General features: G+C 54.8%; 2 protein-coding genes across 4 annotated transcripts; one reads left to right on the forward strand and one right to left on the reverse strand.

The window, feature by feature from the left end:
• Positions 1-911: 911 nt before the first annotated feature.
• On the forward strand, positions 912-4,130 carry NDUFAF3 (NADH:ubiquinone oxidoreductase complex assembly factor 3). 2 transcript variants are annotated; one of them, XM_030569354.1, is made up of 6 exons: positions 912-964; positions 1,491-1,580; positions 2,079-2,271; positions 2,681-2,747; positions 3,171-3,271; positions 3,861-4,130. In XM_030569354.1, the coding sequence occupies exons 2-6, from the start codon at positions 1,495-1,497 to the stop codon at positions 3,954-3,956; spliced, it is 543 nt and encodes a 180-aa protein (XP_030425214.1). In that variant the 5' UTR covers positions 912-964; positions 1,491-1,494; the 3' UTR covers positions 3,957-4,130. The 2 variants fall into 2 exon arrangements, with proteins under 2 accessions (XP_030425214.1, XP_030425215.1); XM_030569355.1 differs by having other exon boundaries at positions 961-1,017.
• A 606-nt stretch (positions 4,131-4,736) lies between these two features.
• On the reverse strand, positions 4,737-23,704 carry IMPDH2 (inosine monophosphate dehydrogenase 2). 2 transcript variants are annotated; one of them, XM_030569352.1, is made up of 15 exons: positions 23,545-23,704; positions 22,229-22,277; positions 21,784-21,885; positions 21,061-21,135; positions 20,338-20,544; positions 16,243-16,330; positions 15,324-15,523; positions 12,861-12,951; positions 11,521-11,616; positions 9,951-10,022; positions 7,073-7,216; positions 6,050-6,194; positions 5,798-5,941; positions 5,345-5,428; positions 4,737-4,978 (listed from the first exon to the last, which is right to left on the reverse strand). In XM_030569352.1, the coding sequence occupies exons 1-15, from the start codon at positions 23,640-23,642 to the stop codon at positions 4,957-4,959; spliced, it is 1,617 nt and encodes a 538-aa protein (XP_030425212.1). In that variant the 5' UTR covers positions 23,643-23,704; the 3' UTR covers positions 4,737-4,956. The 2 variants fall into 2 exon arrangements, with proteins under 2 accessions (XP_030425212.1, XP_030425213.1); XM_030569353.1 differs by lacking the exon at positions 9,951-10,022.
• Between the last annotated feature and the right edge of the window lie 477 nt (positions 23,705-24,181).

The raw sequence follows: 24,181 nt of genomic DNA on the forward strand, positions 1-24,181 counted from the left end.
TGGGGGCCTCGGTAGGTGTGGAGTGCAGTAGGGAGAGGAGGTTGGCTTTCCAGAGCAGTTTGCAGCCAGACTCCATTAGCCTTTCTTTGTCTTCGGTAAGGAGTGTGTTCAGCCTGTGCTAAGGCAGTGCTGGTGTCATTTCACGGCCTGGCCCCACTCTGGAACCAGTTTTGGAATGTCCTGGAGTTCTGTCACCATCCCAGCGAGCGGACTCGGTGGCCAGGTCCTCCGCCTGGCCACACTGTCTGCAGCTCCGGCCTTTAGGAGCTCAGCTCCCAGAGCTCTGCCCCAATCCGCAGAGTCCTGGGCTACCCTACCCAGGCGGTGGCTTCCCCACCTCCCAGTGCAAGAGGGCTTGGCTGGCCCCCCGCCCCCTCCAAAACTGCTGTCTTTACGCATGATGCTCTGTGCCAGGGCTCTATTTAGCTGAACATCCCTGAGGTGGGGCACAAGCTGGGGCTGGTGGTGGGAGCCCCCAGCCCGTCTCCCCTCTGACCATGGCGAGGCCACTTGGAAGTGATCTGCGCCACCATCTGCCAGCACCGCCCCGGGAGGGACAAGCCGGCACCGCTCTGCTGAGGCTGAGACTCGTTGTCAATTAACTGACACCTGGGGAAAGCCCCTGGTCCCCAGGGCAGGTGCTTTCCAGCAGCCCTGGCACTGGGCTCAGCCCTGCCCTAGCGAGGTCCGGGGTGGGGGCTGTGAAATCACTGCAGCCCCTCTGGCTGGCCGAGCAGCCCCCATGCTGCCCCTCGCCCCTGGGGGCACCACAGCCCCGCAAGGGCCTGGCAGACTGGGCAGAGCTGGGGGTGCTGGGCCCGCACGCGAGCCTGGGGCGGCACCAGCTGCTCCCCGAGCCAGGGGGAGATCCCAGCGCTGGGCAGCAGGGGGCAGCGTGAGCGGCGGCAGGGCCCGGCCGGCCGCTTTTCCCGCCGCTCCGCTCCTCGGCAGCGTCCCCAGCCGGGTAAGTGGGGCTCGTGCAGCCGGGTGCCCCGCACTCCCGACCTGCAGCCCCAGGTCTGCCCCCCCCCCCCCGCCCTGCTGGTGCCCCGCACTCCCGACCTGCAGCCCCCCCCGCCCTGCTGGTGCCCCTCACTCCCGATCCGCAGCCCCTTCCTAGCCCAGCTCTGTCCCCCCCCGCTCCTGACCTGCCGCCGCAGCTCTGCCAGTGCCCTCACTCCCAACCCACAGCCCTCTGTGGTTCCGCCCAGGGCTCTCCCTCGCAGCTGGTGCTGGACCTGGACTGAACCTGGCATTGGTGATTTCTCCAGTGCATTAGGGTTGCCTGGTACTTTACAGATGGGATCGTGCCCCTGCCTACAGCCTGAGATGCAGCCCATGGGCTGTGGGCCTGGTAACATACGTGCGGCAGCAGAGGGCTGCACTCAGCTGTGGCACAGGGCAGGCAGGCTGTGAGCATGCACAGGGACTCCCAGCACCTTCCCGTGGGCAGCAGCTCTGGCTTTAACCCTCTCTCCATGTCATTGCAGCAGGATGATTCTGGCCTCAGTGAAGATGTTCTGCCGCAGGGGCTTAGCTCCTAGCTGGAGGCTGGCAGCTGCCAGGAAAGGACCTGACTGGTAAGGTTGGGAGAGCCCAGCGGAGCTGAGGGCCCCAGCACCATCTCTCCCTGGATTTCCCATGGCCCAGTTCAGACTGGCCTGACCTTCTCTCAGGCAGAGTGAGCCTTCCTCAGCAGCTAGCAGAGCCTGGCTGCTCCGGGCCAAACCCCAGCAAGCAGCAGCAGCTTCCCCTTCTCTGAACGGGGACTGTGTCCAGGTCCAGGCTGGCTGGTGCTCTAGCAGCAAGACAGAGCTGACCAGCAGTGCCCATGGCCCCTCTTATCCAGGCCCAGCTGCTGCTCCTGTAATTGGTCCCTGTGTGGTGCGGCTTGACCTGGCCACTCAAAGGCTGCCTGGGAGCCTTGGGCTGCTCTGGGGTGAGTCCTTCATGGGAGTAGAGGAGCCAGCCACCAAGCACAGTGTGGGAAGGTCTCTGCTCAAGGGGGACTGGTGAGGAAGCTGAGTAAATCCTGGGGTTTTTGGCTCATGGGTCTCAGTCAAGCCCTCCTGTGACAGGCAGCCGCGTCGGGGTCACCGCCTCACCCCTGCAGATGACGAGCTTTACCAGAAGACAATGCTGAAGGTGCTGGAGCGGGACTCCTCCAGCATGATGTTCATAGACAGCTACACCAGCCGGGGCTTCACTATCAATGGGGACAAGGTGGTGGGGCCCTGTGCCATCATCCCACGTGCCATCCTGCAGTGGAATGTGAGTGCCCCAGGGGGCAGAGTGTGGAGCCTGAGGACCTGCCCCTCCCCACAGGGCCTGGGCCTTCAAATCCCCCCTGTGCTTCATTCCCAGCCAGGGGGAAGTGGAGTTCCCCATGCCTAGTCCAGTCCTGGGGGTGGGTGTGTGGGAGACCCAGGGAGCTAGGCCTGAGTGGGAGCACGTCTGTCACTTTGACTCTTCCCTGCCCCCAAGGGGGAGTGCGTTTGCTTTGACCTGAGCCTCCCTGGCTGTGTGTTGAAACCTGCCAGTCCAGGCAGCAGGGAGCACCGGGGGCAGGTTGCTATTGGACTAGTGTGGGCATGATGGCTCAGTGGGCCATGTCCCCCATGCAGGGCACAGGCTGCATTCCAAGCCAGGTGAGTGTCTGTGTGTCCTTCCTTTCCTTCAGGTTGGCTCCTACCAGGACATCACCAAGGAGAGCCTGGTGCTGTTCCGGCTGCTGGAGCCGAGAATAGGTAGGTGGGAGGCACAGGGGCATACTCTGCTGCTCCCCGCAGAGCTGTGCTAGTCCCCAGAGCAAGCCAGGAGCAGGGACTGCACTGGCCAAGCCACACTTCTGACCTGCCCCTGGCGTGTGCTGGCACGTGTCCTGCTACCCTGACCATGTGTGTTATCTGAGCCAATGCAGAACTTCCCCTTCCCGACACGGCCTAGCAACAAGCGTTGGGAGTGGGGCAGCCAAGCTGGAGTTACTCAGGGTCTTACGCACAAGGCTTTGGCCACTGCAGTCTGAATGGACGGACCTTGAAGCTGACTAGCGCCAGGATGGCTGTACTGGTTGTGTGCTGTGCACACGCCATTGAGGCGGGGAGGCAGGGCTGGGTTTTGCCATGTGGCCAGCACAGCCTCACTCACCTGGGCTTGTCTCTTGCTGCTAGAAATCCTGGTGCTGGGCGTAGGGGACAAGGTGGAGCGGCTGGAGCCTGGTGTCCTGAAGTTCATGAGGGAATGTGGGATCGCTGTGGAGGTGCAGGACACGGTATGGGGGGACATGCTGGGACCGCGGGGGGTGAAGCTGAGCAGACCTGCAGGTCAGAATATCTGCTCAGGAAGCCCAGAACCAGGGGTATGTTATGAGGCAAGGTAACTGCTGTGTCTGTGCCTGCCCAGCCAGGCAGCTGGAACTCGAGTCGCCTAATGCAGCCAAAGGGTAATGGCCTGGTGCCCCAATCCTCCCCTGGCCCCTTGCTCAGGTGGGTGGAGGCCACAAGTAACCCTGCAGGGCCAGGGAGTGTGAAGGACCCATAGTTGCTGTGTTCTGAGCTGGCACTGGGCCCCACATACCCTCCGTATCATTTCACTGGACTGTGCACCAGGGCTGAAGCCTCATGATCACGTGCACACGCTGGGGCAGGGCAACTGTGCCCTGGTGGCTATTTGCTTGAGATGCACTCCTGCCACCACAAGGTTAATGTTACTTTTCTGATAGGCACCAGGCGAGGACCTCTGTTCCCTGGGCTAACAATCATGTGTCTAGCTGTGAGAGGCAGGCCGGGGCTGGGGCAAATGTTCCATGTGGCTAAGGGCTCTGGGTTAGTCATTGACTGTTTCTGCCTTCTCTTTCACAGCCTAATGCTTGTGCAACGTTCAACTTCCTGACAAGCGAGCGTCGGGCGACCGCGGCTGCCCTCATCCCCCCCAGAGCTGGCAGAGCCCTGATGTAGCAGTAGCTGAACCTGGCTGGCCCTTGGGACTCACCCAGCCTGTGTGCAAAGGGTTAAATACCTCCCAGGGCCTGGAACTGGATGGAGAAAATGCTTCAGAATAAAGAGTGAGCAGCTGCCCTGCATGCAGCCTCGCAGTGCTGCTATGAAGACTGGGCAGCCTTGAGAAAAGCAGGCTGCCCTCATCCTGTGCTTCCTTCCTCCTGCCCTGGGCCTGGCCAGTCGCTCATCAGGCTGCTGCTGGGGAGGGAGCAAAGGGGCTAGAGCAGCCCTTGGAAAGCAGGGGCAGCTACCCTCCCTTGGTGCAGAACTGTTCTTGGCACAGGCTGTAGCCCCCCAGGCAGTACTAGGCCCTGCCCCTTCCCCTCCACCCTTGCAGGAGAGTTTCTGGGCTGGGCCCAGCTCACTCCTGCCCTGACAGGTACCAGGGGTTGGCTCAGCTGCAGCTCCTCCACATCCCCCAGGCAGTAGAATAACCCCTGTGAAGCACCTCAGCAAGCTGGGATGTTCAAGTGGGAGTGGCCAGTAAAACCTGCCCCAGGGGGCGGGAGGGGGGAACATGGGAATGGTGACAAGCACATGGGGACAGCTGTTACTCTCACAGTCTTGCACCAGAGCAAACTCTGGGCCCAGCAACACCACCAGCCTAAGGGGGGACCTGTGGGCATGACAGCCTCTCTCACCGCCCCTGGGCCCAGTGGCCACAACAATGGGACAGGAGTCCGGGGCTGCAACCTGGGCAGAAGAGGCCTGAGGTGAGGGGACTGACAGACAAGGAGCCTGACTGTTTTTCTTTTATTGTAAAACGGGCTGGGGCCTGCACCCTGGGGCATTGGGAACACCAGCAGGTTGTCTTCAGAGGGCCAGAAAACAGCTGCTGAGCCCAGGGAGCAGCAGGCACTTGCAGGATAATGGCACTTCTGTGAAGGGAGCAGCTCAGGTGCGTGGCAGCTGAGGGCTGCAGAGCAGCAAGGTGCTGAGTACAGGCACGGACCCTCCTTCAGAAGAGGCGCTTCTCATACCTAAACAGACAGGAAAGTTAGCCATGGGGCCCGGCCCGGCCTGCCCAGCCCAGCACACAGGGAGCAGGGCCTGGCTTGCCCCCAGGAGCCGTACGCCAGCAGCAGCTACTGCTCTCAAGCCATAGGGCCTGTGCTGGGACAGTCAGTTGCAGTAGATCTGATCCGTCTGGAGAAGCCAAGTCCAGTGCTATCATGGAACAGCTCCGGCCCCCCAAGCAGCCAGGCTCACTGCAAACCAATGGGATGCAGCCTGTACCACTGCATCCAGGGACAGCAAGGGCAGGGCTGGGCCACGCCACATCCACATCCACATCCAAATCCAACCGTGTGGAGCCACTGAGAGCCCAGCGCTGGCAGGGGACTTACGAATGGAGGCCGTGAACTCCTCCTTCCACCTGGGCAGACATCGTCCTCTTCTCAAACTTCAGTTCTCCTGAGTACATCATGGCTCTGCCCAGGGAAAGCAGATCTGGGGTCATGCTCCCCTGGCGAGTGCCAAGGAGGTTTCACACCAAGTGCAGCAAGGGGTTTCCACACGCTTCCCCCCAGGCCCATTTCTGGCAGGAGCAAAGCCAGGAGGCAGCTCCAGCATCTCTTTCAGCAAGGCTGCCCAGGCAGTGCTCTCCCATCCCAACTCCACCTTCAGGGTGTGCCCGCTAGGGACTGTGACAGGAGCAGGGGCTACAGCTCAGCTGCACCACAGAGATCAGGGTCAGACATGGTGGGCCTTGACTACCAGATGCTAGCTCAGGGGTGACAAGATGAGCTCCATGGAGGGCACTGAGGATCAGCCAAGCACTCACAGGGGAAGTCTCTTACCTGACTTGGGTCAGACTCTTGGCACCGATATCCTGACAGGAGTGCTGGATCCCAGCAATCAGGTACGGGATGAACTTGTGGATAGAGCCTTTGTCTTGCACTGCACCAGAGACCCCCTGGGCCACTTTAATTTTATCTGTCTCACTGTGGATGGTCAGGAGAAGGAAGGTTGGGTTTTTGTATTTTTTTTTTTCTATGGAACAAACCAAGGCTGGCAGGCTAAGGCCGCCCCTCATGCCAAGTCTCTCCTACCTGAAATAGCGCGTCTGGCTGCCCAAGTTCTTGTCCATGGCATCCAACGATCCCATTCCCCGGTATTTCTTCAGCCTGATTCCGTCCGAGAAGAAGTACTCGCCAGGGGCTTCCGTGGTGGCAGCCAGGAGAGAGCCCATCATCACTGGAGCCAGCGAGAACGTTAGCGACAGCAGAGTCAGCCATGGGGCAGGAGGGAGCTTACATGGGGCAGGGCTTTGTGTAGTCACTGGGGGGGGGGGGGGAGACTGCAGCAGGACCCTGTGATCTGGACAAACGGTGACAGTGGAGCTGGCCAGAATATACCAGGTTGCCATTGTTTGCTGGGCCCTCTCCCCCATTAGCAGGTGCTGCTGCTGCGAGGATCATGTGTTGACAGTTCCCCCGGGAGGAGGATGTGTTACCCTCACCTGGCTCTAAGGCAGGTGGGGGCTGAGCAGGCCTGAGGGAGGAACTGTAGGAACAGACAAGCTAAGGGAGAAGGGCTCAGCTATCTTTTCAGTCATTAATTTCTTTGTTTGCTAAAACCTGAGGAAGGGGCAAGTCTGGGCCCTACATAGCAGGTGGACTTGAAAACCAGACTGAGAAAGACAACAGCTCAGAGGCTCGCTGGGTTTGCAGTTAGCCCTTGTATCTCTGGGCAACAGGCCTAGATCATGAAGGAGCCAAGACACAGCCAGGTTGGTTTGGCACAAGCAGACCTGTCTGGAGAATGCTGCACTGACCTGGCAGTCTCCCTGCCCTGAGCATGGGAGTAGATCAGTGCCTAGGGGCAATGTAAACACACTTGCAAGCTCCCACTCCTGGCCTGGCTGTGATGGTGTTGCCACTCATGCTGACGCGGTCAGGACTTTTCAGTGCTACTGCCCTTGTAGAGCTCCCGTAACACTGCCAAGCAAGTGCTGCAGAACAGGCTGCAGGCAGGCAGAAGCTCACTCATTGGGTTGATATTCCAACAGCAAAGCAAATCCCCCAGAAAGGAGACACCCTCTGAACGGCCTTAGCTCCCCCCGTCCCCCTCACCTGTGGAAGCACCGAGTGCCAGGGCCTTGGCAACGTGTCCCACGGTTTGGATCCCTCCATCTGCGATCACCGGGACCCCAAACCTCCTGGCATACTCGGACACTTTGTACACTGCTGTGGCTTGGGGCCTGCCGCAGGCCAAGACTAGAGCCAGGAAGAGAAAGGGTGAACTGTCAAGGACCAGGTGCTGCAGCAGTGCCCGTGCTTAAAGGCCCTTTGGCTTTCAGTCACACACAGACCTCTCAGTCTGCTTCTCCCTGGAATACACCCCACGGCCCAGAAGGCAGGTGAATGGGGGCTATGAAGTAACTGCTGCGCCAATGCCATAGAGAAGCTTTCGCAGTGGTTACAGAATGACCATGGACCCCAGCTGGTCAGTCCTTAAGGTGATTCACTCACCACCTAGTGTCCTGCAAGACACAGAAGGAAGCTGGGCCAGACCCACGAAACCCAAGCCCAGTGAGTCCCATACGATTGCTGTGTTCCCCGCCCTGCTATCACCACAATGATGGGTGTCAGTGTGCAGCCAGGAAGAGGCATGGATCAAAAGGAGTGAGTTTCTATTGATATGCAACAACAGAAAAGGAAAGACAGAGGCAGACTGATGTGTTTCCCCAGCATTGCAGCGCTTCCTTGAAGTTTAGCCAAATACAGATTTACCAGCACTTTAGCAACTACAGGCTTTTCACTGTACAAAGAAACACCTGAAGGGAAACCATTGAGTGACGCGTATTTGGGTACATTTACCAGCCAAGTGCATGCGAATATGCTGCAGTAACCTTCCCATCCCTCAGATTCCCCAAGCAACAGTCACCAGGAGGCCTTTCCTCCAATCACAATCAGCACAGTCGCCCAGATGAGATTATGAACATGCAAGATTAGTAATTCAGGGTGCAAACATCATGTTTGATGCAGGGTTTCAAGCTGCCACCTGTGAGCAGCACCAAGTGTGCCAACTCCTAGGAGACCGGTGCTCTGCCACAAGAGGGAGCCTTTACAAACTCCTGTTTGCACTGGCTCACACACATTTCTCCCTGTGCTCCTAGTGCTCACACCCGCAGCTCAGCTTGGGAGATTTCCAGGTAGCAATCGTGAAAGTCAATATTAATTGGACCCAGCCAGCCATGAAGAAGTGTCTGCTAGTAACAGTGTGAATGCTGTTCGTGTTAAAGAGATGGTCTCACTTGGTACTGCACTGCCGAAGCAGAGACTGAGGGTGCCCGGACAGCAACTCCTCACTTAACATTGTAATTACGTTCCTGAAAAAATGCAACTTTAAGTGAAACAATGTTAAACGTATCCAGTTTTCCCATAAGATTTAATGTAAATGTGGGGGGTCAGGTTCCAAGGCCATTTTTAGGGGGCAGACAAGAGGGATGACATACTGTACTGTACTGTGGTTGGGAAGTGCCCCTGGCTTACCCCACACAGGCACAGCCCGCTGCAGGCCAGGACACTAGGAAGCACCTTCGCAGCAGTGGCAGCTCCCCCCGAGAAGAACAGGTGCTGACTTTGCTGGGGGATGCTCCAGTCCCACCTCTTCCTATCCCCACTCCACTCCAGCCCCACCCCCACTCCACTGCCTCTTTGGAGCACACCACATCCCCACTCTTTCCCCTTCCCCCTGAAAGTCCTAAGTGCCGTTTGGTGGTGGGGGAAGCACTGAGAGGGAGGGGGAAGAGTCGGAGAAGAGGCTGCTCCCTTGTAAAGTCACTGCTCTCCTACAGAATCTTACAAGCAGTGGACAGAGCAGGCAGCCTAATGGCGTTATAAGGGAGCATTGCACAACTTTAAACAAGCTGTGACGTAACTCTGAAACAACGTTAAGCGGGAGGACGTTAAGTGAGGAGTTACTGTACAGCCATCTGTGACGGCACCATCTCCTCTGTGCACCAGCCTGATTTCAAAGAAACCCAGGGCCCCAAGCCTCTGGATCCCATTATTCTCTACAAAGAACAGAAGTTTGTAGCTAATTTAGAGAAGTAATCCCCGAGACCAGCCCTTTACAATTCACCTCGTGGCACAGGGCACATGGGACCGTCACATGACTGTATCTGGGTGTCCCAGCTCCCAGTCCCAAGAGAAACAGGAGGTGCAGGCTTCCAAAGCAGGGTTCAAAATGTACGCAGCCTGCACCTGTACTTGGAGCAAAGGCCTGTAAGGGTGGCACTAAGAGAGGACTGTCATGCTAGCGGGTACAACCCAGGAGCCAAACCAGAAACCTCTTTCCCTCGGAAGTGCTTCACAAATAGGGCAAAAGCCAAGATTCATCTTGGTCACCTACTTATCCTGTAACAGCAGCACAAAAGTATTGCTCGCGAGGTGAGGGGGAGAAGAGCCCTTCCTCACACGCAGCTCGGAATCACTGGCAAAGGGCATGGTTCTGGGATGCGCCTTCCAGGTTCGCTACAGGGTGAAAGTCCCTGGTAAAGTCACATCCACACAGCACAGCTAGCTTCACGCAAGGCGAAATGTAGCTGATGTGTAACCCCTCCCATCACGGAGAGGAGACCAGATTCAGAGCAGAATTGCATGCTCTGCCTAGGCACCATCCTCCCACATGCAGGCACCTGCTGCACCTTCCACGGAGAGCCTCAGCAGTGCCCCGAGGAAGCTGAATCGGGTTTTAAAATTGGGTTTGGATTAAAGACACTGATGAGCCCAACTGGCCTCGATAAGGACAAGTCAGAACCCTGCTTTAGAAATCCAAAAGACTTCTCAGCATCCGTCTTTGGGTCAACTACCAGTATCCAAAGCCACAAAACCCCAAGTGCATCTGCAACTCAATGATTCTCAAACAAGCGGAGGGGCCATGTGCAGCCAGTCAGGGTCCTGCTTCAAGACAGAATTAAGGTTCAGAACAGGGCAAGTGACTTACTATAGGTGCCCATGACAGAAGACGGGCACTTGGGGCTGTGGGACTTTAGTTCTGGAGGGATCTGTGGAGCAGCTAAACAAAACAAATAAATAAAATTTAGAAACAAACAGCAGCAGCAGAATAAAGGGCCCCCCAGCAGTGACTTTACCAGGCTGAGCCTGGGATAACTGAGCCAGAGCTCGGACGTCAGGGGTCCCCTCAGGCCAATCTCCTGAGAAGGATGCCAAGCTGAAGGCCACGTCCAGGGAAGCACGACCTGGCACTCAGCATGTGCTCTCCCTACTCCAAGGACATTTCATGGAGTAATCCATGTGATGCTGAAACCCTGGCTCCTCAACCTGCTCCTGGCGTTTCTGGTACAAACATCCCCTGTGAAGTGCAGATCTTCCGTGTCTGCTGCCCCTGCTACCCACTGCTGCCGAGAGGGACAGAGCTCCCAGAGTCTGGCTGTATCCAACACACTACCTGCCATCACTTCCTCCTGTGCTTCGTGGGTGAGCACGCCAAAAGGGAGAATGAAAAGGAGCAGGAAAGCGCTGTGCATGAATGGCCTGGCCCAAACCAGGAACGGCTGGTGCAGTAGGGGATTGGGTAGGGAAGGGCAGCTCTTGACTTAAACATTCTTACACAAAAGAGACAAGAGTTTCTCCAGCACACCTGGGCCAGTCTCCAAGCAGCAGGTGCTCCCTTAGCAGGCACAGCGAGAACACAGATCCTTGGTACAGGGGGCAGTCCCCAAGGTGTGTCACCCCTCCCCAGGATCCTCGTGGGGCCCCAAGTACTGCTGCTGGGATCTGCAAGACGACCCTGTGTGCATATATCAAAGGGTTGCTTCTACTAGTCAGCGGCTTGTTTCAGGCCCATTACAGCAAAGGCAACTGACGAAGCACAAGAGAGGGGCTCTGCAGCAGCGATGGCCCCTCACAAGGCATCCACTCCCCTGCTTGCTTGTTTCACTTGGAACCGTGATGTCCAGTTGCAGTCTTCATCCCAGGCCATACCCAGCCACTGAGTCAAGTAACTACGCTAGGCTAGAGAGCTGTGCCTAGGAACGCTGCCTGCCTGGCACAGGCTCCCCTGGGATCCTGCTAACTGCAATAGCTGCATTCAAAAACCTCATCTTCAGCAGGCAATTGCACACTGGCACCACAAGGGTCTTACTGTCAGCTGCAGCTGCCCCAGGGCAGGGCCACACAAACAACCCTGGGATTTTTATCACCATCCTCTCTGCTGCCCTCCTAGCTATGCCGGGCAAATGGAAACCCCCTACCTGCCCCCCCAATGTCTGTACCCTATGCCCTCTCCTTTGCCCTGCTCACTTCGATGGAGATCAGGTCGAGTGGCACTTCTACGCTCCCACACCCAGCCCTGGAGTGTCTTTGGCACTACCCAGCTGTAAGATCCTATCCCTGGTACACCGGCCCTGCGGCAGACAATCACCACCACCCCAACAGCGCCTAGAACTCACAGACTGTGTCGCCACAGACTTATCGCAGGTTCTCAGTAGGAAAGAGATGTTTAGCAGATGTGTTCTTCTAGCTACTGAGAAGATATTAAACATTTTCTTTACCTTCTTGTGTGATGCAGATGGAGCCACTGCCCATCCCCACCCGTAGAGCATCGACCCCTGCATCAATCAGATTCTTCGCCTGAGCAGCTGTCACCACTGAAGCAAACAGAGGAAGGTTTTTAAATGAGAATGTTGTCTCCTTTCACCACTAGTAGCTAGCCAGTTGCCCTAGCTTCCTGCAAAGGTGCTTCCTCCCTGAGCTGGCTTGGCAGTAAAAGGGTTCTCTGCACTTGCCCAGCACCTTCCACTCGGGCATCTCAATGGGTTCCACAAACAGCACCTGATTCAGCTTTGCAGCTCCAGGGGATCTTGGGATGGAGAAGGCTCCTTTTTGGCGGCAGGCCAATTGTGTTGGTATGCACAGTAACACAACAGGTCATGCACAAAGTCAGTTTAAAAGCTCAACAGCAATCTGGCATCAAATGGCTGGTTCTCAGTCAACTGACAAGTGTGTGCGCATCCCCCTGCTGCTCCCGTGCATGCCCCAGTCACCACAGCCATGGCACGTGCACACTGAACCAGGGTGAAAACCAGGCCTTGATGTTTGACTGCTCTAGAAGAGACCCTGCCAGCTTGGTGTGCAGGGACCAGGGGTTAGCTTTACACCTACACAGCCACCCCTCGGGGAGTTGGGAGGGATCAGCCTGGTGCCAGAGCCTGGGTGGGGGTGGGGTTAGCCTAAGACTGGGTCTTTCCCAACGTGGCTTGTGTCTGACTGATTCCCAGGGCCATGCTTCTCCACTGCCCTTTTCACTGGCATTGTACTGGCTGCTGAATCCACAACAGCTTCCCCACTGACCCAGTGGCACAGGGGAGCCCGTGCTGCAGCTAGACTAGTGAGGCCATTGTAATGCATTATACAATGGTAGAGGAAGCGTGAGACATGCTGAGGGCCATGCAGGGGACAAAAGGCTGGAGGAGGCACTATGCTGCGTTATCAACATATTTGGTAACGCAGATAAGACGAGGAAAAGAGTTAAACTCTGCTCTGCCAGATTCAGATGGATCTTTCCATTTATTTTCCACAAAAGGTAGGAGTCGTCCAAAAACCAGACACATGAAATTCTAGAAGGATTTCAAAGCAATGTTACAGAGCCAGAGAGAAAAGGGTCACGGCTGGGGACTGCACACACTGCATTAGCCCTGCGTGAGAAGTTTTCACACAGAACGGAAGTGTCCCTCAGGTGCTGAGGGGCTGGACCATATTCTATACATCTGACGCACAGGTCAAAGCCCATTGGGCAGGTGACAGAGACGCTCATTTAAAGCAGGTCAACACGTCTTTCACTACAGCTGAAAACACTCCGAGTCTAGAAGCTAAAATTGCATTAGCAAATTACCATTGCCTCCAATGACCTGTAGGTTATGGTATTTCTCCTTGATATACTTGATCATGTTGATCTGGAAAATGGAATTGCCCTGAGAGGAATCCTGGAAGAGAAAGAAAAACAAAATCAACCAAAGCTACAAAGGATTTTAAATCCAGCCCTAGGAAAGTCATAGAGACTTCAGCACGTTGCAAACAGGTGATTAATTCACTTCAGTACCGAAAGACCCCACTGCCCAGGCTCAGAAGGCCAGGAAGACACAAGCCACACGAGAAAACTATCACAAACTTCCATCTTACAGGATATTTCAGCCTAATGAATGCAGGGCGCGCACACACAAACAGCTCACACCGAGGGCTAAGAGAAACATCTAAGAGCTGCATTCTTTAGAGAATTATTCGTGTTTCGGGGTCTCAACTTCACACTGCCAAGAGACAGCTGCCTTGCGAACCCCAGGACAAGAGGATGGCTCGCTAATACTGCCCTGGAAAGAAAGGTTGTGGGGTGGAGGTCATTCCAAGCTCTTAGTGCCACCTGTCTAGTCCTCACTGTCCAAATGGTCCTGTCCCACCCTCAAGAAATGCATGTGTCCATGGTACAGTCCATACGAGTGAGGAAGGATGGTAGTGTGGTTAGAGCCCTGGCCTGGGCTAGGAGACCAGGCTTCAGTTCCTGCTCTGCCACAAATACCTTGTCACGTAAAGTCACTAGACCTGTCTCCCACCCCTAGAACCGGAATGGCAGGACTGCCTGGCCTCAGAGGGGTGGTGAAGATTGTCAGGTGCTCAGCTACTACGGTGATGGGCCCCCCGAATACTGAATTCGGGCAGACCCCAGAGATGCTCAAGGATGACTCTTACCAAGTCCCATGCACGCGGCTCGTTTTTTGTCATTCATTTAACTCTGGGTGGGTCTTCACAGCAGTCCGCTCCACTTCTCACAAGTTTGCACTCTGGGTCCTGTACTGCCGCTAGCTCACCTTGGGTGAGGCCACGTCTACCCCACCAGCACTAGAGTGGCACACAGCTGCAGCGCTGTAGCTGTACTGCTGTAACTGTTAGTGCAGTGCAGACACAGAATGCTGCAGCAGCACCATTGCAGCCCTTCAGTGTAGACAACCAGTGCTAACAGGCGGCGTTCTCTCCTTGGCACGGGGTAAGCCACCTCCCTGAGAAGCAGCAGGCAGGTCAACAGCAGAATTTTTTCATTAACCTAGCACAGTCTATATTGGGACTCAGGTCAACACCACCAGTCAGGGGCGTGGATTTTTTTCACACCCCTGAGCCATGTAGTTGAACCGACCTACACTTCTAGTGTAGCCCAGACCAGATGGCAGCCATGGAAGGGTTTTTTCTGTCACCACAGGAACTCCACCTCCCCGTGCAATGGCCGCATTCTTCCCTTGAACTGACTGCAGCTGGCATAGCTATGTACGGCACTCAGGCGTGGGATTTTTCACACCTCTGAACACCATAGCTATGCTAAGCTAGGTTTTAAGGCCAGGCCTGACAGCAACCACACTTCAGAAGAACACTGGCATTACACAGATTGCTCGTTAGTAGCACAGAACGATTGGATTAGCTATTGATGAGATCCTCACTGCATTACTAGCTCCAGCGTCAGCATCCCTGGAGCACCACCGCCCCATCCACCTCATGAACTAGCAAGCACTGCTTCATTCCAGCTAGAGAACTGTGCATGTGGACAGGAGTCAAGTTAGGGGTCAGATGGATTATAACTCAAGTTACCTGTGTGCTGAAGACACCCTAAGACAGGAAAAGTTAGTCGCCTTTTTCCCAAGGCAGCAGCAGTCCCTGCTTATGGAGGCCCCACATTAAGTGCACCAGCCCCCCTTGTTAGCATGGGAGAGAGAAGGTTCTTCTGACTAACTCAGCTAACTAAGATGGCCTGTTAACCAAGCGCTGGATAACCATGCTCTGGGAATATCGCCCATTTCCTTTGGGCTCTCAGACTAACCAACCCATCGACAACAAGAGCACGTGCAAACAGCTGTGCCCCAATGATTAGAGACATGGGGCTGACAGGACGGACTGCTGAGGAGTTCCAGATTGGTCCCTCTGCGTTATCAGGTAATTATGGGACACAATACTGTTATTTCACACCAGGAGTCCAACACGTGCTGGTACATTAGTCCTATGGTCAGTGACAGACAACAAGCGAGCAGAGCACCTTTGTAATTAGCCATCTAGCCTGAGGTCCCTATATCGAGCTGCACAGCTCACCACACGCTAGCAGACCGGTATCTGTACCAACACACATGCCATAAGAATGCCCCACCATGAACAGACTGGCCATTTAGACTAGTCTCCCTCCTGCGCCAGCCCTGCAGGTCCAAGCTAGGCCACTGGCACAAAGTCCATGATGAAGCTATGCTATGAAGAGGGATGGTAATCAAAAACTTGTCAGAGTGTGTTGAATTCACTCGGCTAAGAGAAGCCAAACCCTGGTGCTCACCAAGACGATGACATCCACCCCCGACTGCACTAGGAGATCCAGGCGGTACTTGTCATCTTCATGGGTTCCAATGGCAGCGCCACAGAGCAGTTGCTTCTTAGCATCTTTAGATGCGAGCGGGTAATCACGGTTCTTCTTCAGATCTGTGCGGGCGATTATAGCCACCAGCTCATCCTCCTCATTAACAATTGGCAGCTTGCCTTGAAATAAATATAAACACACCATCATTTCAGAACCTTACCCCAGCCTGGCCCTCAGGGCACGAGTTCCCAGTTAAAGGAACCCAGCTCACCAGCAGCCCGAGCACGACTTGCTTTTGAAACCCAGCAGGTTCTTGTCCCAGCTGGCAGAATGAGAAGTCAGTAGGACTGGGAAAGGGCTCAGGATTATGATCCTGATTGTGCCGCACAGCCTTGAATTCAAAAAGGGCACTTGTACTCAAGTCACTCCAGACCCCTCACAGAACTGAACTGGTCACAAGCCTCTGAAACCAGACTCTAGAAACTCGATACAAAATTAAAAGCCTGCGGCCAAGTGCACTCTTGGCATTTACAGTTTTTCAGCACCCTGACTGGCAGGAATCCCTGAAGTTCTAAGCAGACTCAGAGACGAAGGTGATGAAGGTTTTAATTTTTTGGCAAGTCTTCATGCTCGTTTGGGGCTCCAAGACATGCCTGTCTTTACCACCCCCTTTTCTCCAAGGAGATTTGGAAGGAACACCCCATGGGACACCTGGTACCAGTCTTTGATTGTGGGGAAAAACATTCGCGTTGAGAAACAAACTGAATGTGCGGAGAGAGAAGCATGAGAGCATTTCCCATACATGCAAAAGTGTGTGCTCACATCTGCCCCACCTCGCTCATCCCCTGCTCTATGCCAGACACAGCTCACTCACACAACACATAGCTAGTCATGGTACCTTTTTTGCTTCTCTGCAGAATTTCATTTGCTTCCTTTAATGTTACCCCTGCAGGGGCAACAACGAGATCATCCCGCTTTGTCATAATCTGATAGAAAAGGAGGCAAAGAATGAAAAGTTACACATGAGTGAGAGCTCCTTCCTACTTGATCCAGGACAGGAAACACAAACTGCCAAGCAAAGACGCTTCAGCGGCCACTTGCTAGGAGCCAGAGGGTCCCAACTAAACACTACATATGGGATGGATGAGGGAGCACGTGATAGCGTGGAGCAGCCCATGGAAATGAATCTTCAGCCTGCAGCACTCAATACCCATTCAGACAGTCCACTCAAATCCACATGGAGCCTGGCACAGAGCTGTTTCCATAGGCTGTATCTCCATACTACCGGCTGGCCCAGGGACATCACCCTGAGAGAAGGAAGAACAACCTCACACCCTCTACTTGGGATTTCAGCAGCACAGACTCCCCTCACATCACCAGCTACACAGTCCAGACCAAAGTACTTCTAATAGGTTAGGAACCTAACTCCAGCACTCATTTGTCTGATCTAATCACAGCCTCTTACTGTTCTGGCAGAAACTCCACCAGTCATTGGGCTTGTTTTCAGATAGCGCTCCCTAACGTGCTGGCTTTAGGACGACTCTGCTTGGGAGTGCCTGATGCTGCAGAATAAGGGCAGGGGATGGGAGGAAGAACTCACATCTAAAGAAGGGTTGTCAATTAATCATAGTTAACTCACACGATTAACTCAAAAACATTAATCACGGTTAATTGCACTTATAATAATAGAACACCAACTGAAATTTATTAAATATTTTTGGATGTTTTTCTACATTTTCAATATTGATTTCAATTACAACATACAATACCAAGTGAATGGTGCTCACATTTTTATTACAAATATGCTCTGCAAAAATGATAAACAAAAGAAATAGTATTTTTCAATTCACCTCGTACAAGTACTGTACTGCAGTCTCTACTGGGAAAGTAATTTACAAATGCAGATTTTTTTTTTTTGTTACATAACTGCACTCAAAACCAAAACAGCATTAAACTTTAGAGCCTGCAAGTCCACTGAGTCCTACTTCTTATTCTGCCAACCACTAAGATAAACAAGTTTGTTTACGCTGATGGACGATAATGCTGCCTGCTTCTTATTTACAATGTCACCTGAAAGTGAGAACAGGTGTTCGCATGGCACTTACATGCCAGGTATGCTAAACATTCGTATGCCCCTTCATGCTTTGGTCACCATTCCGGAAGATATGCTTCCATGCTGATGATGCTTGTTAAAAAAATAATGCATCACTACAATTTTTGATTGCACTCCTTGAGGAGAGAATTGTATGTCTCCTGCTCTGTTTTACCCACACTCTGCCATATGTTTCATGTCATAGCAGTCTCAGATGACCCAGGCCATGTTCAGTTTAAGAACACTTTCACAGCAGATTTGACAAAATGCAAAGAAGGTACCAATATGAGATTTCTAAAGATAGCTACAGCACTCGACCCAAGGTTTAAGAATCTGAAGTGCTGTCCAAAATCTTGAGGGACGAGGTACGGAGTATGCTTTCAGAAGTCTTAAAAGAGCAACACTCTGATGCAGAAACTACAGAACTCAAACCACCATAAAAGATCAAGCTTCTGCTGGTGGCATCTGACTCAGATGATGAAAATGAACAGGGTCAGTCTGTACTGCTTTGGATCATTACAAAGTAAAACCCACAGCATTGGGCCTGCTAAACCCAGGGCTGACAGTTCAATCCTTGAGGGGGCCAATTAGGGATCTGGGGCAAAAATCTGTCTGGGGGTTGGACTAGATGACCTCCTGAGGTCCCTTCCAACCCTGATATTCTATCAATATGGAAGCATGTCCTCTGGAATGGTGATTGAAGCATGAAAGGACATATGAATCTTTTGCGCATCTGGCACATAAATATCTTGCAACACTGGCTACAACAGCGCCATGCGAACACTTGTTCTCCCTTTCAGGTGACATTGTGAACAAGAAGCGGGAAGCATTATTTCCTTGGAAATGTAACCAACCTTGTTTGTCTGAGGGATTGGCTGACCAAGAAGTAGGACTGGGTGGACTTGCAGACTCTAAAGTTTTACATTGAATGCAGTTTTTTTTGATACATAATTCCCCATTTGTAAGTTCAACTTTTATGATAAAGAGATTGCACTACAGTACTTGTATGAGGTGAATTAAAAGTACCATCTTTTCGGGTTTTTTACAGTGCACATATCGGTAATAAAAAATAGAAAGTGAGCACTGTACACTCTGTACTCTGTGTTGTAACTGACATCAGTATTTGAAAATGTAGTAAACATCCACAAATATTTAAAATAAATGATATTCTATTGTTGTTTAACAGCATGATTAATCGCAATTAATTCTTTTGATCGCTTGACAGCCTAATCTAAATTAACATGCCTGCCTGTGTCCACTCTGACAAACCAGCACCAGTGTGCATCTGGACAGGGCTCATGAGGGAGCATGTGATAGCTCCCTCCCTGAGTTCAGGGGAGTAATATCTAACCCAAAATTGGAGTGCAGGGGGCTAGTTTGTATTCAGATTGCACAGAAAAGAATTCCAGAAAGATGGCAGGGGGGAGAGAATAGCACCCAGCACTAATTATTTGAAGAGCCTATGAGAGCAATGAGCAGGACATGAGAGCTGATCATAAGTGGGATGGGAACCAGGGCTGTTGCAGAGAGGCCTATAAACTCCCCTGCCTACTGTTGCATACATAGGAATCAATGTTTGAAAGAAGACTAGGAGAGGGGCTCCCAGTTTTGCAGCGTAGATGCTCAGAGGCCTGAGCAGGAGATCTGGCACGAATCTCAACTGGCCACCATCAGAGACAGAATGCTGTTCTAGATGGACCATTGGTCTGACCCACTATGGCCGTTTGATGTTCTGAACGGTTCAGCATCTCTGAAGAAACATCAGTCTCTTTGGTACCATTCTTGAAGTGACACTGTCAGCGTCTCTTTGGCTAGTAACAGCAGATGGAAAGCGGAGTTGGGACATGAATGCAATGCCAAGCTGGGTCTATCTTTAGCGCATGCTGACCTAAGTCAGGAGGGCGGCACTGGCCAAGAAGCACTAAAAACTACCCTATGCTGACATCTGACAACACCGAAGCTCAACGGGATTAGCCCCAGAAGGCTCACACACCAGAGTGCATGCTGATGGGTGAGAGCAAGAGGGAGAAAAGGAAAGTTGGTTCAGGAAGCACGGTGGAAGTGCTAAATATGACCCTACTGAGCCCAGGAGTTAGCCTGCACTGAGAGAGTCCCAGCCAAAGAGATTATACCAGGAGCCTGAAAGCACTATTCAGTGAATGGGAGCTTGGCGGCTCTAGCCTGTGCATTCAAACAATGTCACTTTTCCAATGGCCAGGTCACTACAGGGGAGCAGCAGCAGCCAATACAGACCCAGGAGAGAGATGATGGCTACAGCCAATAGTGAACATCTGCCAGGGGCAACAGATTCTTCTTAAAAAAGTGTGGGTAGGTGGGAGTCGAGGCCTCGCCCCGCCCCTCCTTTTCCCCAGAGGCTCTCGGGCCCCCCATCCCAGGCACGTAAAGGATCTGCAGCTCCCCACAGCTGTGTGGGCCGCTCTCACCTGGGCCTGGCGATGAAGTCTTATGAGGGAAGAGAAGGGACAGGGTCCATGGCGAACAATGGATGGGCCAGGTGTGTCCACTTTCAAAAGTGGAAAGGCCATGTGTGGCCCCCCAGTCCCCCGGATTCCTGCACTCTGATGACTGCTATAGGAAGCAAAAAGGATCATGGCCAGATTGTGCCAAATGGCAAATCCAAGCCAGCAGTCATTGGAACATGTTAATAATAGGCAGCTACAGAATGAAGCAACAGGCACAGAACCCAGAGGTGAGCAGTTCAACTAAGCAACAAAAAGACTAATTTAAACCTGGAATAAAACAAAGCCAGGCCCCTGTCCCCGCTGGGCTGGTTCACAAACCTCATTCAAGCACTGAGCCTGTGTCATCACCACACAAGGTAGCACTTCCTAACATAACCCTCCCTCTCCCACCAGGAGCGCGGGACCTCAGGTAACAAACCTCACTGAGGGGCAAGTCGTGCTCCTCCTCTCTCAGGAAGTCAATGTCTCGGGATGAGATGATCCCCACCAGCTTACTCCCCATCTTTCCATTGTCTGTGATAGGAATGCCACAGAATCCGTGACGGGCTTTTGCTTCAAATACATCTCTCACTCTGTCCTTGGGGCTCAGCACCACTGGGTCTGTGATAAATCCCTGTTCATATTTCTGAAACAAAGCACATTCAGAGAGCAGAGTAAACAACATGGCTAGACTGAGCTGTAATGTGACAGGCATTTAGCACTTCTCATGGTAAGAGCTGTGAAGGTCTGTCACTCTCCCCAAGCTGGCAGAGTCCGTTGCATACAGGTATTTGGGGTCAGTGACTGCAGTAGCAAGGACGCTGCATCAACCAAGTCAAGCTCCTATCTGCCCATCTCTGGGGATAAATTCATTGACATATTTGAAAATAGGCAGGGGGGATTTAACCCCAGCATCCTGGTCAACATTCCCCCACACTCAGTAAGCAGGTTCTTGTGTCCCTAGCAGCTGTGGAATATGGCAAGACAGAAGAGCTGATACATCCGCCTGCACTGACCAGTGTACAAGGGGAACGAGTGCCTGCCAACTCTCCTTTGCTGAAGCCTATTTCATGGTTCTCAAACTGGAGCCAGACCCCTTTGGACATTTAGTGACTTGCCCAGTTGCTGCAGCTCCTAGTTTCCTACTTCAGCTGTTCTTTACCTTAACTTTCCGTACTTCATTGGCTTGGAATTCCGGTGTGCAGTTATGATGGATGAATCCAATCCCACCTGTGAGCTGAAAACACACAGAGGCAGCAGTAAGTCACTGCAATGACAGGGACCTTCAATTTTATTTGGAGAATTCAACAACCAGGTACAGACAGCAGACTACTACTGTAGCCGAGCAAACTGTGCTGCTAATGGGAGCTCAGATGCTCTGAGGGCAGGATCTAAACAGTATTAATGCCAGGATTTCCTTATCCAAAGACATGACTTGCCTCCCACCCCCATGGCTGCTTATGGGATACCAGCGTAAGGAGTATGTTCAGGCCCAAAACATGCTCCAATTTTCTTTCAGGATGATTTCACATGAGATGTTGTATGTTACAAAGGCTTTGTTTTCCTCGCAGAGTGAGGAGTCGGAATGCAGCAGCTGAGAGGCTATACTGCTAGGAGAAGACATTGATAAAGCTCCAGTATGATGCAGAGAAATAAGATCTAACCCACTAACAGCAAGACCAGCTGAAGGAGATCTGACAAAACAACAGCTGGCAATCGCGAGCCTAGTTAGTGACAGCTGGTGTAAGACTGTAGCACATTATTTTAAACTGTAAGTTTAACAGAGATGATGTCATCACTCTTGGGACCCGGTATTACAAAGTTATTCTTCAGTCTACAGGAGTCGCTTCTCCCACCTTTACTGTTCCTGTCCAAGGGCACTCACCGCCATTGCAATGGCCATGCTGGCCTCTGTCACTGTGTCCATGGGCGAGGAAACCAAGGGAGTCTTTAAGGTTATCTTTTTGGTCAAAGCTGAAGTCAGGTCCTAAAAGAAGAAAAGGTTTGTTGGGTGATATGCAAGTTCATCCCAAAGCAACTCTACCTGGGCCTGCGAACCAGGGAAACCAGCATGGATTTTTGCTTAATATGCCACACACCAGTGCTTTACAACAGAGAGTTTTCCTTAGTTCCCATGATCTTGAAAGGGGCACCAATGTCTCGAAGAGTTTAGCTCCAAGGGCAGCCAAGAGAGTAAAAATAAAGATCATTCTCTCCCGCTAGAATGGCCGCTTCAGCAGACACGAGCCTGTTAGCAAAGATCTGGGGCCAGGGAGCACCAGCCTATAGACATTAATTCTGGATAAGGCAAGTTTCCCCTTCATACTCACCACTTGGTCTGCAGTGAAGTCAACGTAGCCAGGAAGAATAAGGAAGTCACTGGACCATGGGATGGAAGGAGACAAACTGAAATCACCTACATGTCAGGGACACGCACCACCCGCCCGCACCCCCGCCCCCCGGACAGGGACTCGGAGGGAGCCAGCCAGCGCTGGGTGCGGTGCCCAGGCGGGACGGGGGGGCACAGCCTGGACCAGCAGCCAGACTGCGCGCTCGGGGGCCCCCGCCAGGCGCTGCTGGTCCCGAACCCGGGGGCCCCACCGGCACCGCGCCAGCTGCGGGGGGGGGGCACGGAGCCCCCGCGCTGGGAACTCGCCTGGCAGGACAACGCGGCTTGTTGGGGGGGAGCGACCGACAGACCCGCCCCCCCCAGCGCCCCCCGACAGACCCGCCCCCCCCCACCGAACCTGACCCAGACCCAGCGCCCCCCCCGGGACCCCCGACAGACCCGCCCCCCCACCGAACCTGACCCAGACCCAGCGCCCCCCCGGGACCCCCGACAGACCCGCCCCCCCCGAACCTGACCCAGACCCAGCGCCCCCCGACGGACCCGCCCCCCCACCGAACCTGACCCAGACCCAGCGCCCCCCCCGACAGACCCGTCCCCCCACCGAACCTGACCCAGACCCAGCGCCCCCCCAGCGCCCCCCGACAGACCCGCCCCCCCCACCGAACCTGACCCAGACCCAGCGCCCCCCGACAGACCCGCCCCCCCCACCGAACCTGACCCAGACCCAGCGCCCCCCCAGCGCCCCCCGACAGACCTGCCCCCCCCCACCGAACCTGACCCAGACCCAGCGCCCCCCCCGACAGACCCGCCCCCCCCCGAACCTGACCCAGACCCAGCGCCCCCCCCGGACCCCCGACAGACCCGCCCCCCCCACCGAACCTGACCCAGACCCAGCGCCCCCCCCCGGGCCCCTCCGACAGACCCGCCCCCCCAGCGCCCCCCGACAGACCCGCCCCCCCCACCGAACCTGACCCAGACCCGCCCCCCCACCGAACCAGACCCAGACCCAGCGCCCCCCCCCCGACAGACCCGCCCCCCCCCGAACCTGACCCAGACCCAGCGCCCCCCCCCCGGGTCCCCCCGACAGACCCGCCCCCCCCCGAACCTGACCCAGACCCAGCGCCCCCCCCGACGACCCGCCCCCCCCCCCGAACCTGACCCAGACCCAGCGCCCCCTCCCCGGGACCCCCGACAGACCCGCCCCCCCCACCGAACCTGACCCAGACCCAGCGCCCCCCCCGACAGACCCGCCCCCCCCCCCGAACCTGACCCAGACCCAGCGCCCCCCCCGCTCACTTGTAGGTCAGCCCGTCCCCGCAGTTGAGGAGCTGCTGCGCCGTCAGCCCGTCGTCGGGCACGTAGCCGGTGCCGCCGCTGATGAGGTAATCGGCCATGGCGGCTCCGCGCTCCGGGCTGCGGCCGCGTGGCCCAGAAAGAGGCGCCGCCGGCGCGCGCCCCGCAGCTCCACCCGCGCAGGCCCGGCCCCGCCCCCTACGGGGGCCGAGCGCGGACAGCAGCCCCGCCCCAGCGAGCTCCCTCGAGCCGGCCACCCCCCCCCCCGCGGGCCCCGACACGTGTCCGGGGGGGCCGCCGTGTTCCCGGCAGAGCCCCGGGGGGGAGAAGGGTCCAGCCCCCCCCCCGGCCCGCGGGGCGTGTTCCCGGCAGAGCCCCCCGGCCCCGGGCGGAGAAGGGTCCAGCCCCCCCCGGCCCGCGGGGCGTGTTCCCGGCAGAGCCCCGGGGGGAGAAGGCCCCGGGGGCCACGGCAGGTGAGACAGGGAATGTGCAGGGGCCACAATGGATTTTAGAGCTCAGACAGCCCCGGCTTGAAAGCCCAACCCGCACGGGAGAGTCCCAGGTCTCCGCCTGCTGTGCGGACAGGGCGGAGTCCAGCAGTACCGTGCACACTGCCCGGCTTAGTGCGGTAGAAAACCCA

The sequence above is a fragment of the Gopherus evgoodei genome, chromosome 7, assembly GCF_007399415.2.
Source record: "Gopherus evgoodei ecotype Sinaloan lineage chromosome 7, rGopEvg1_v1.p, whole genome shotgun sequence".
In the NCBI taxonomy this organism is placed as follows: Eukaryota; Metazoa; Chordata; order Testudines; family Testudinidae; genus Gopherus; species Gopherus evgoodei.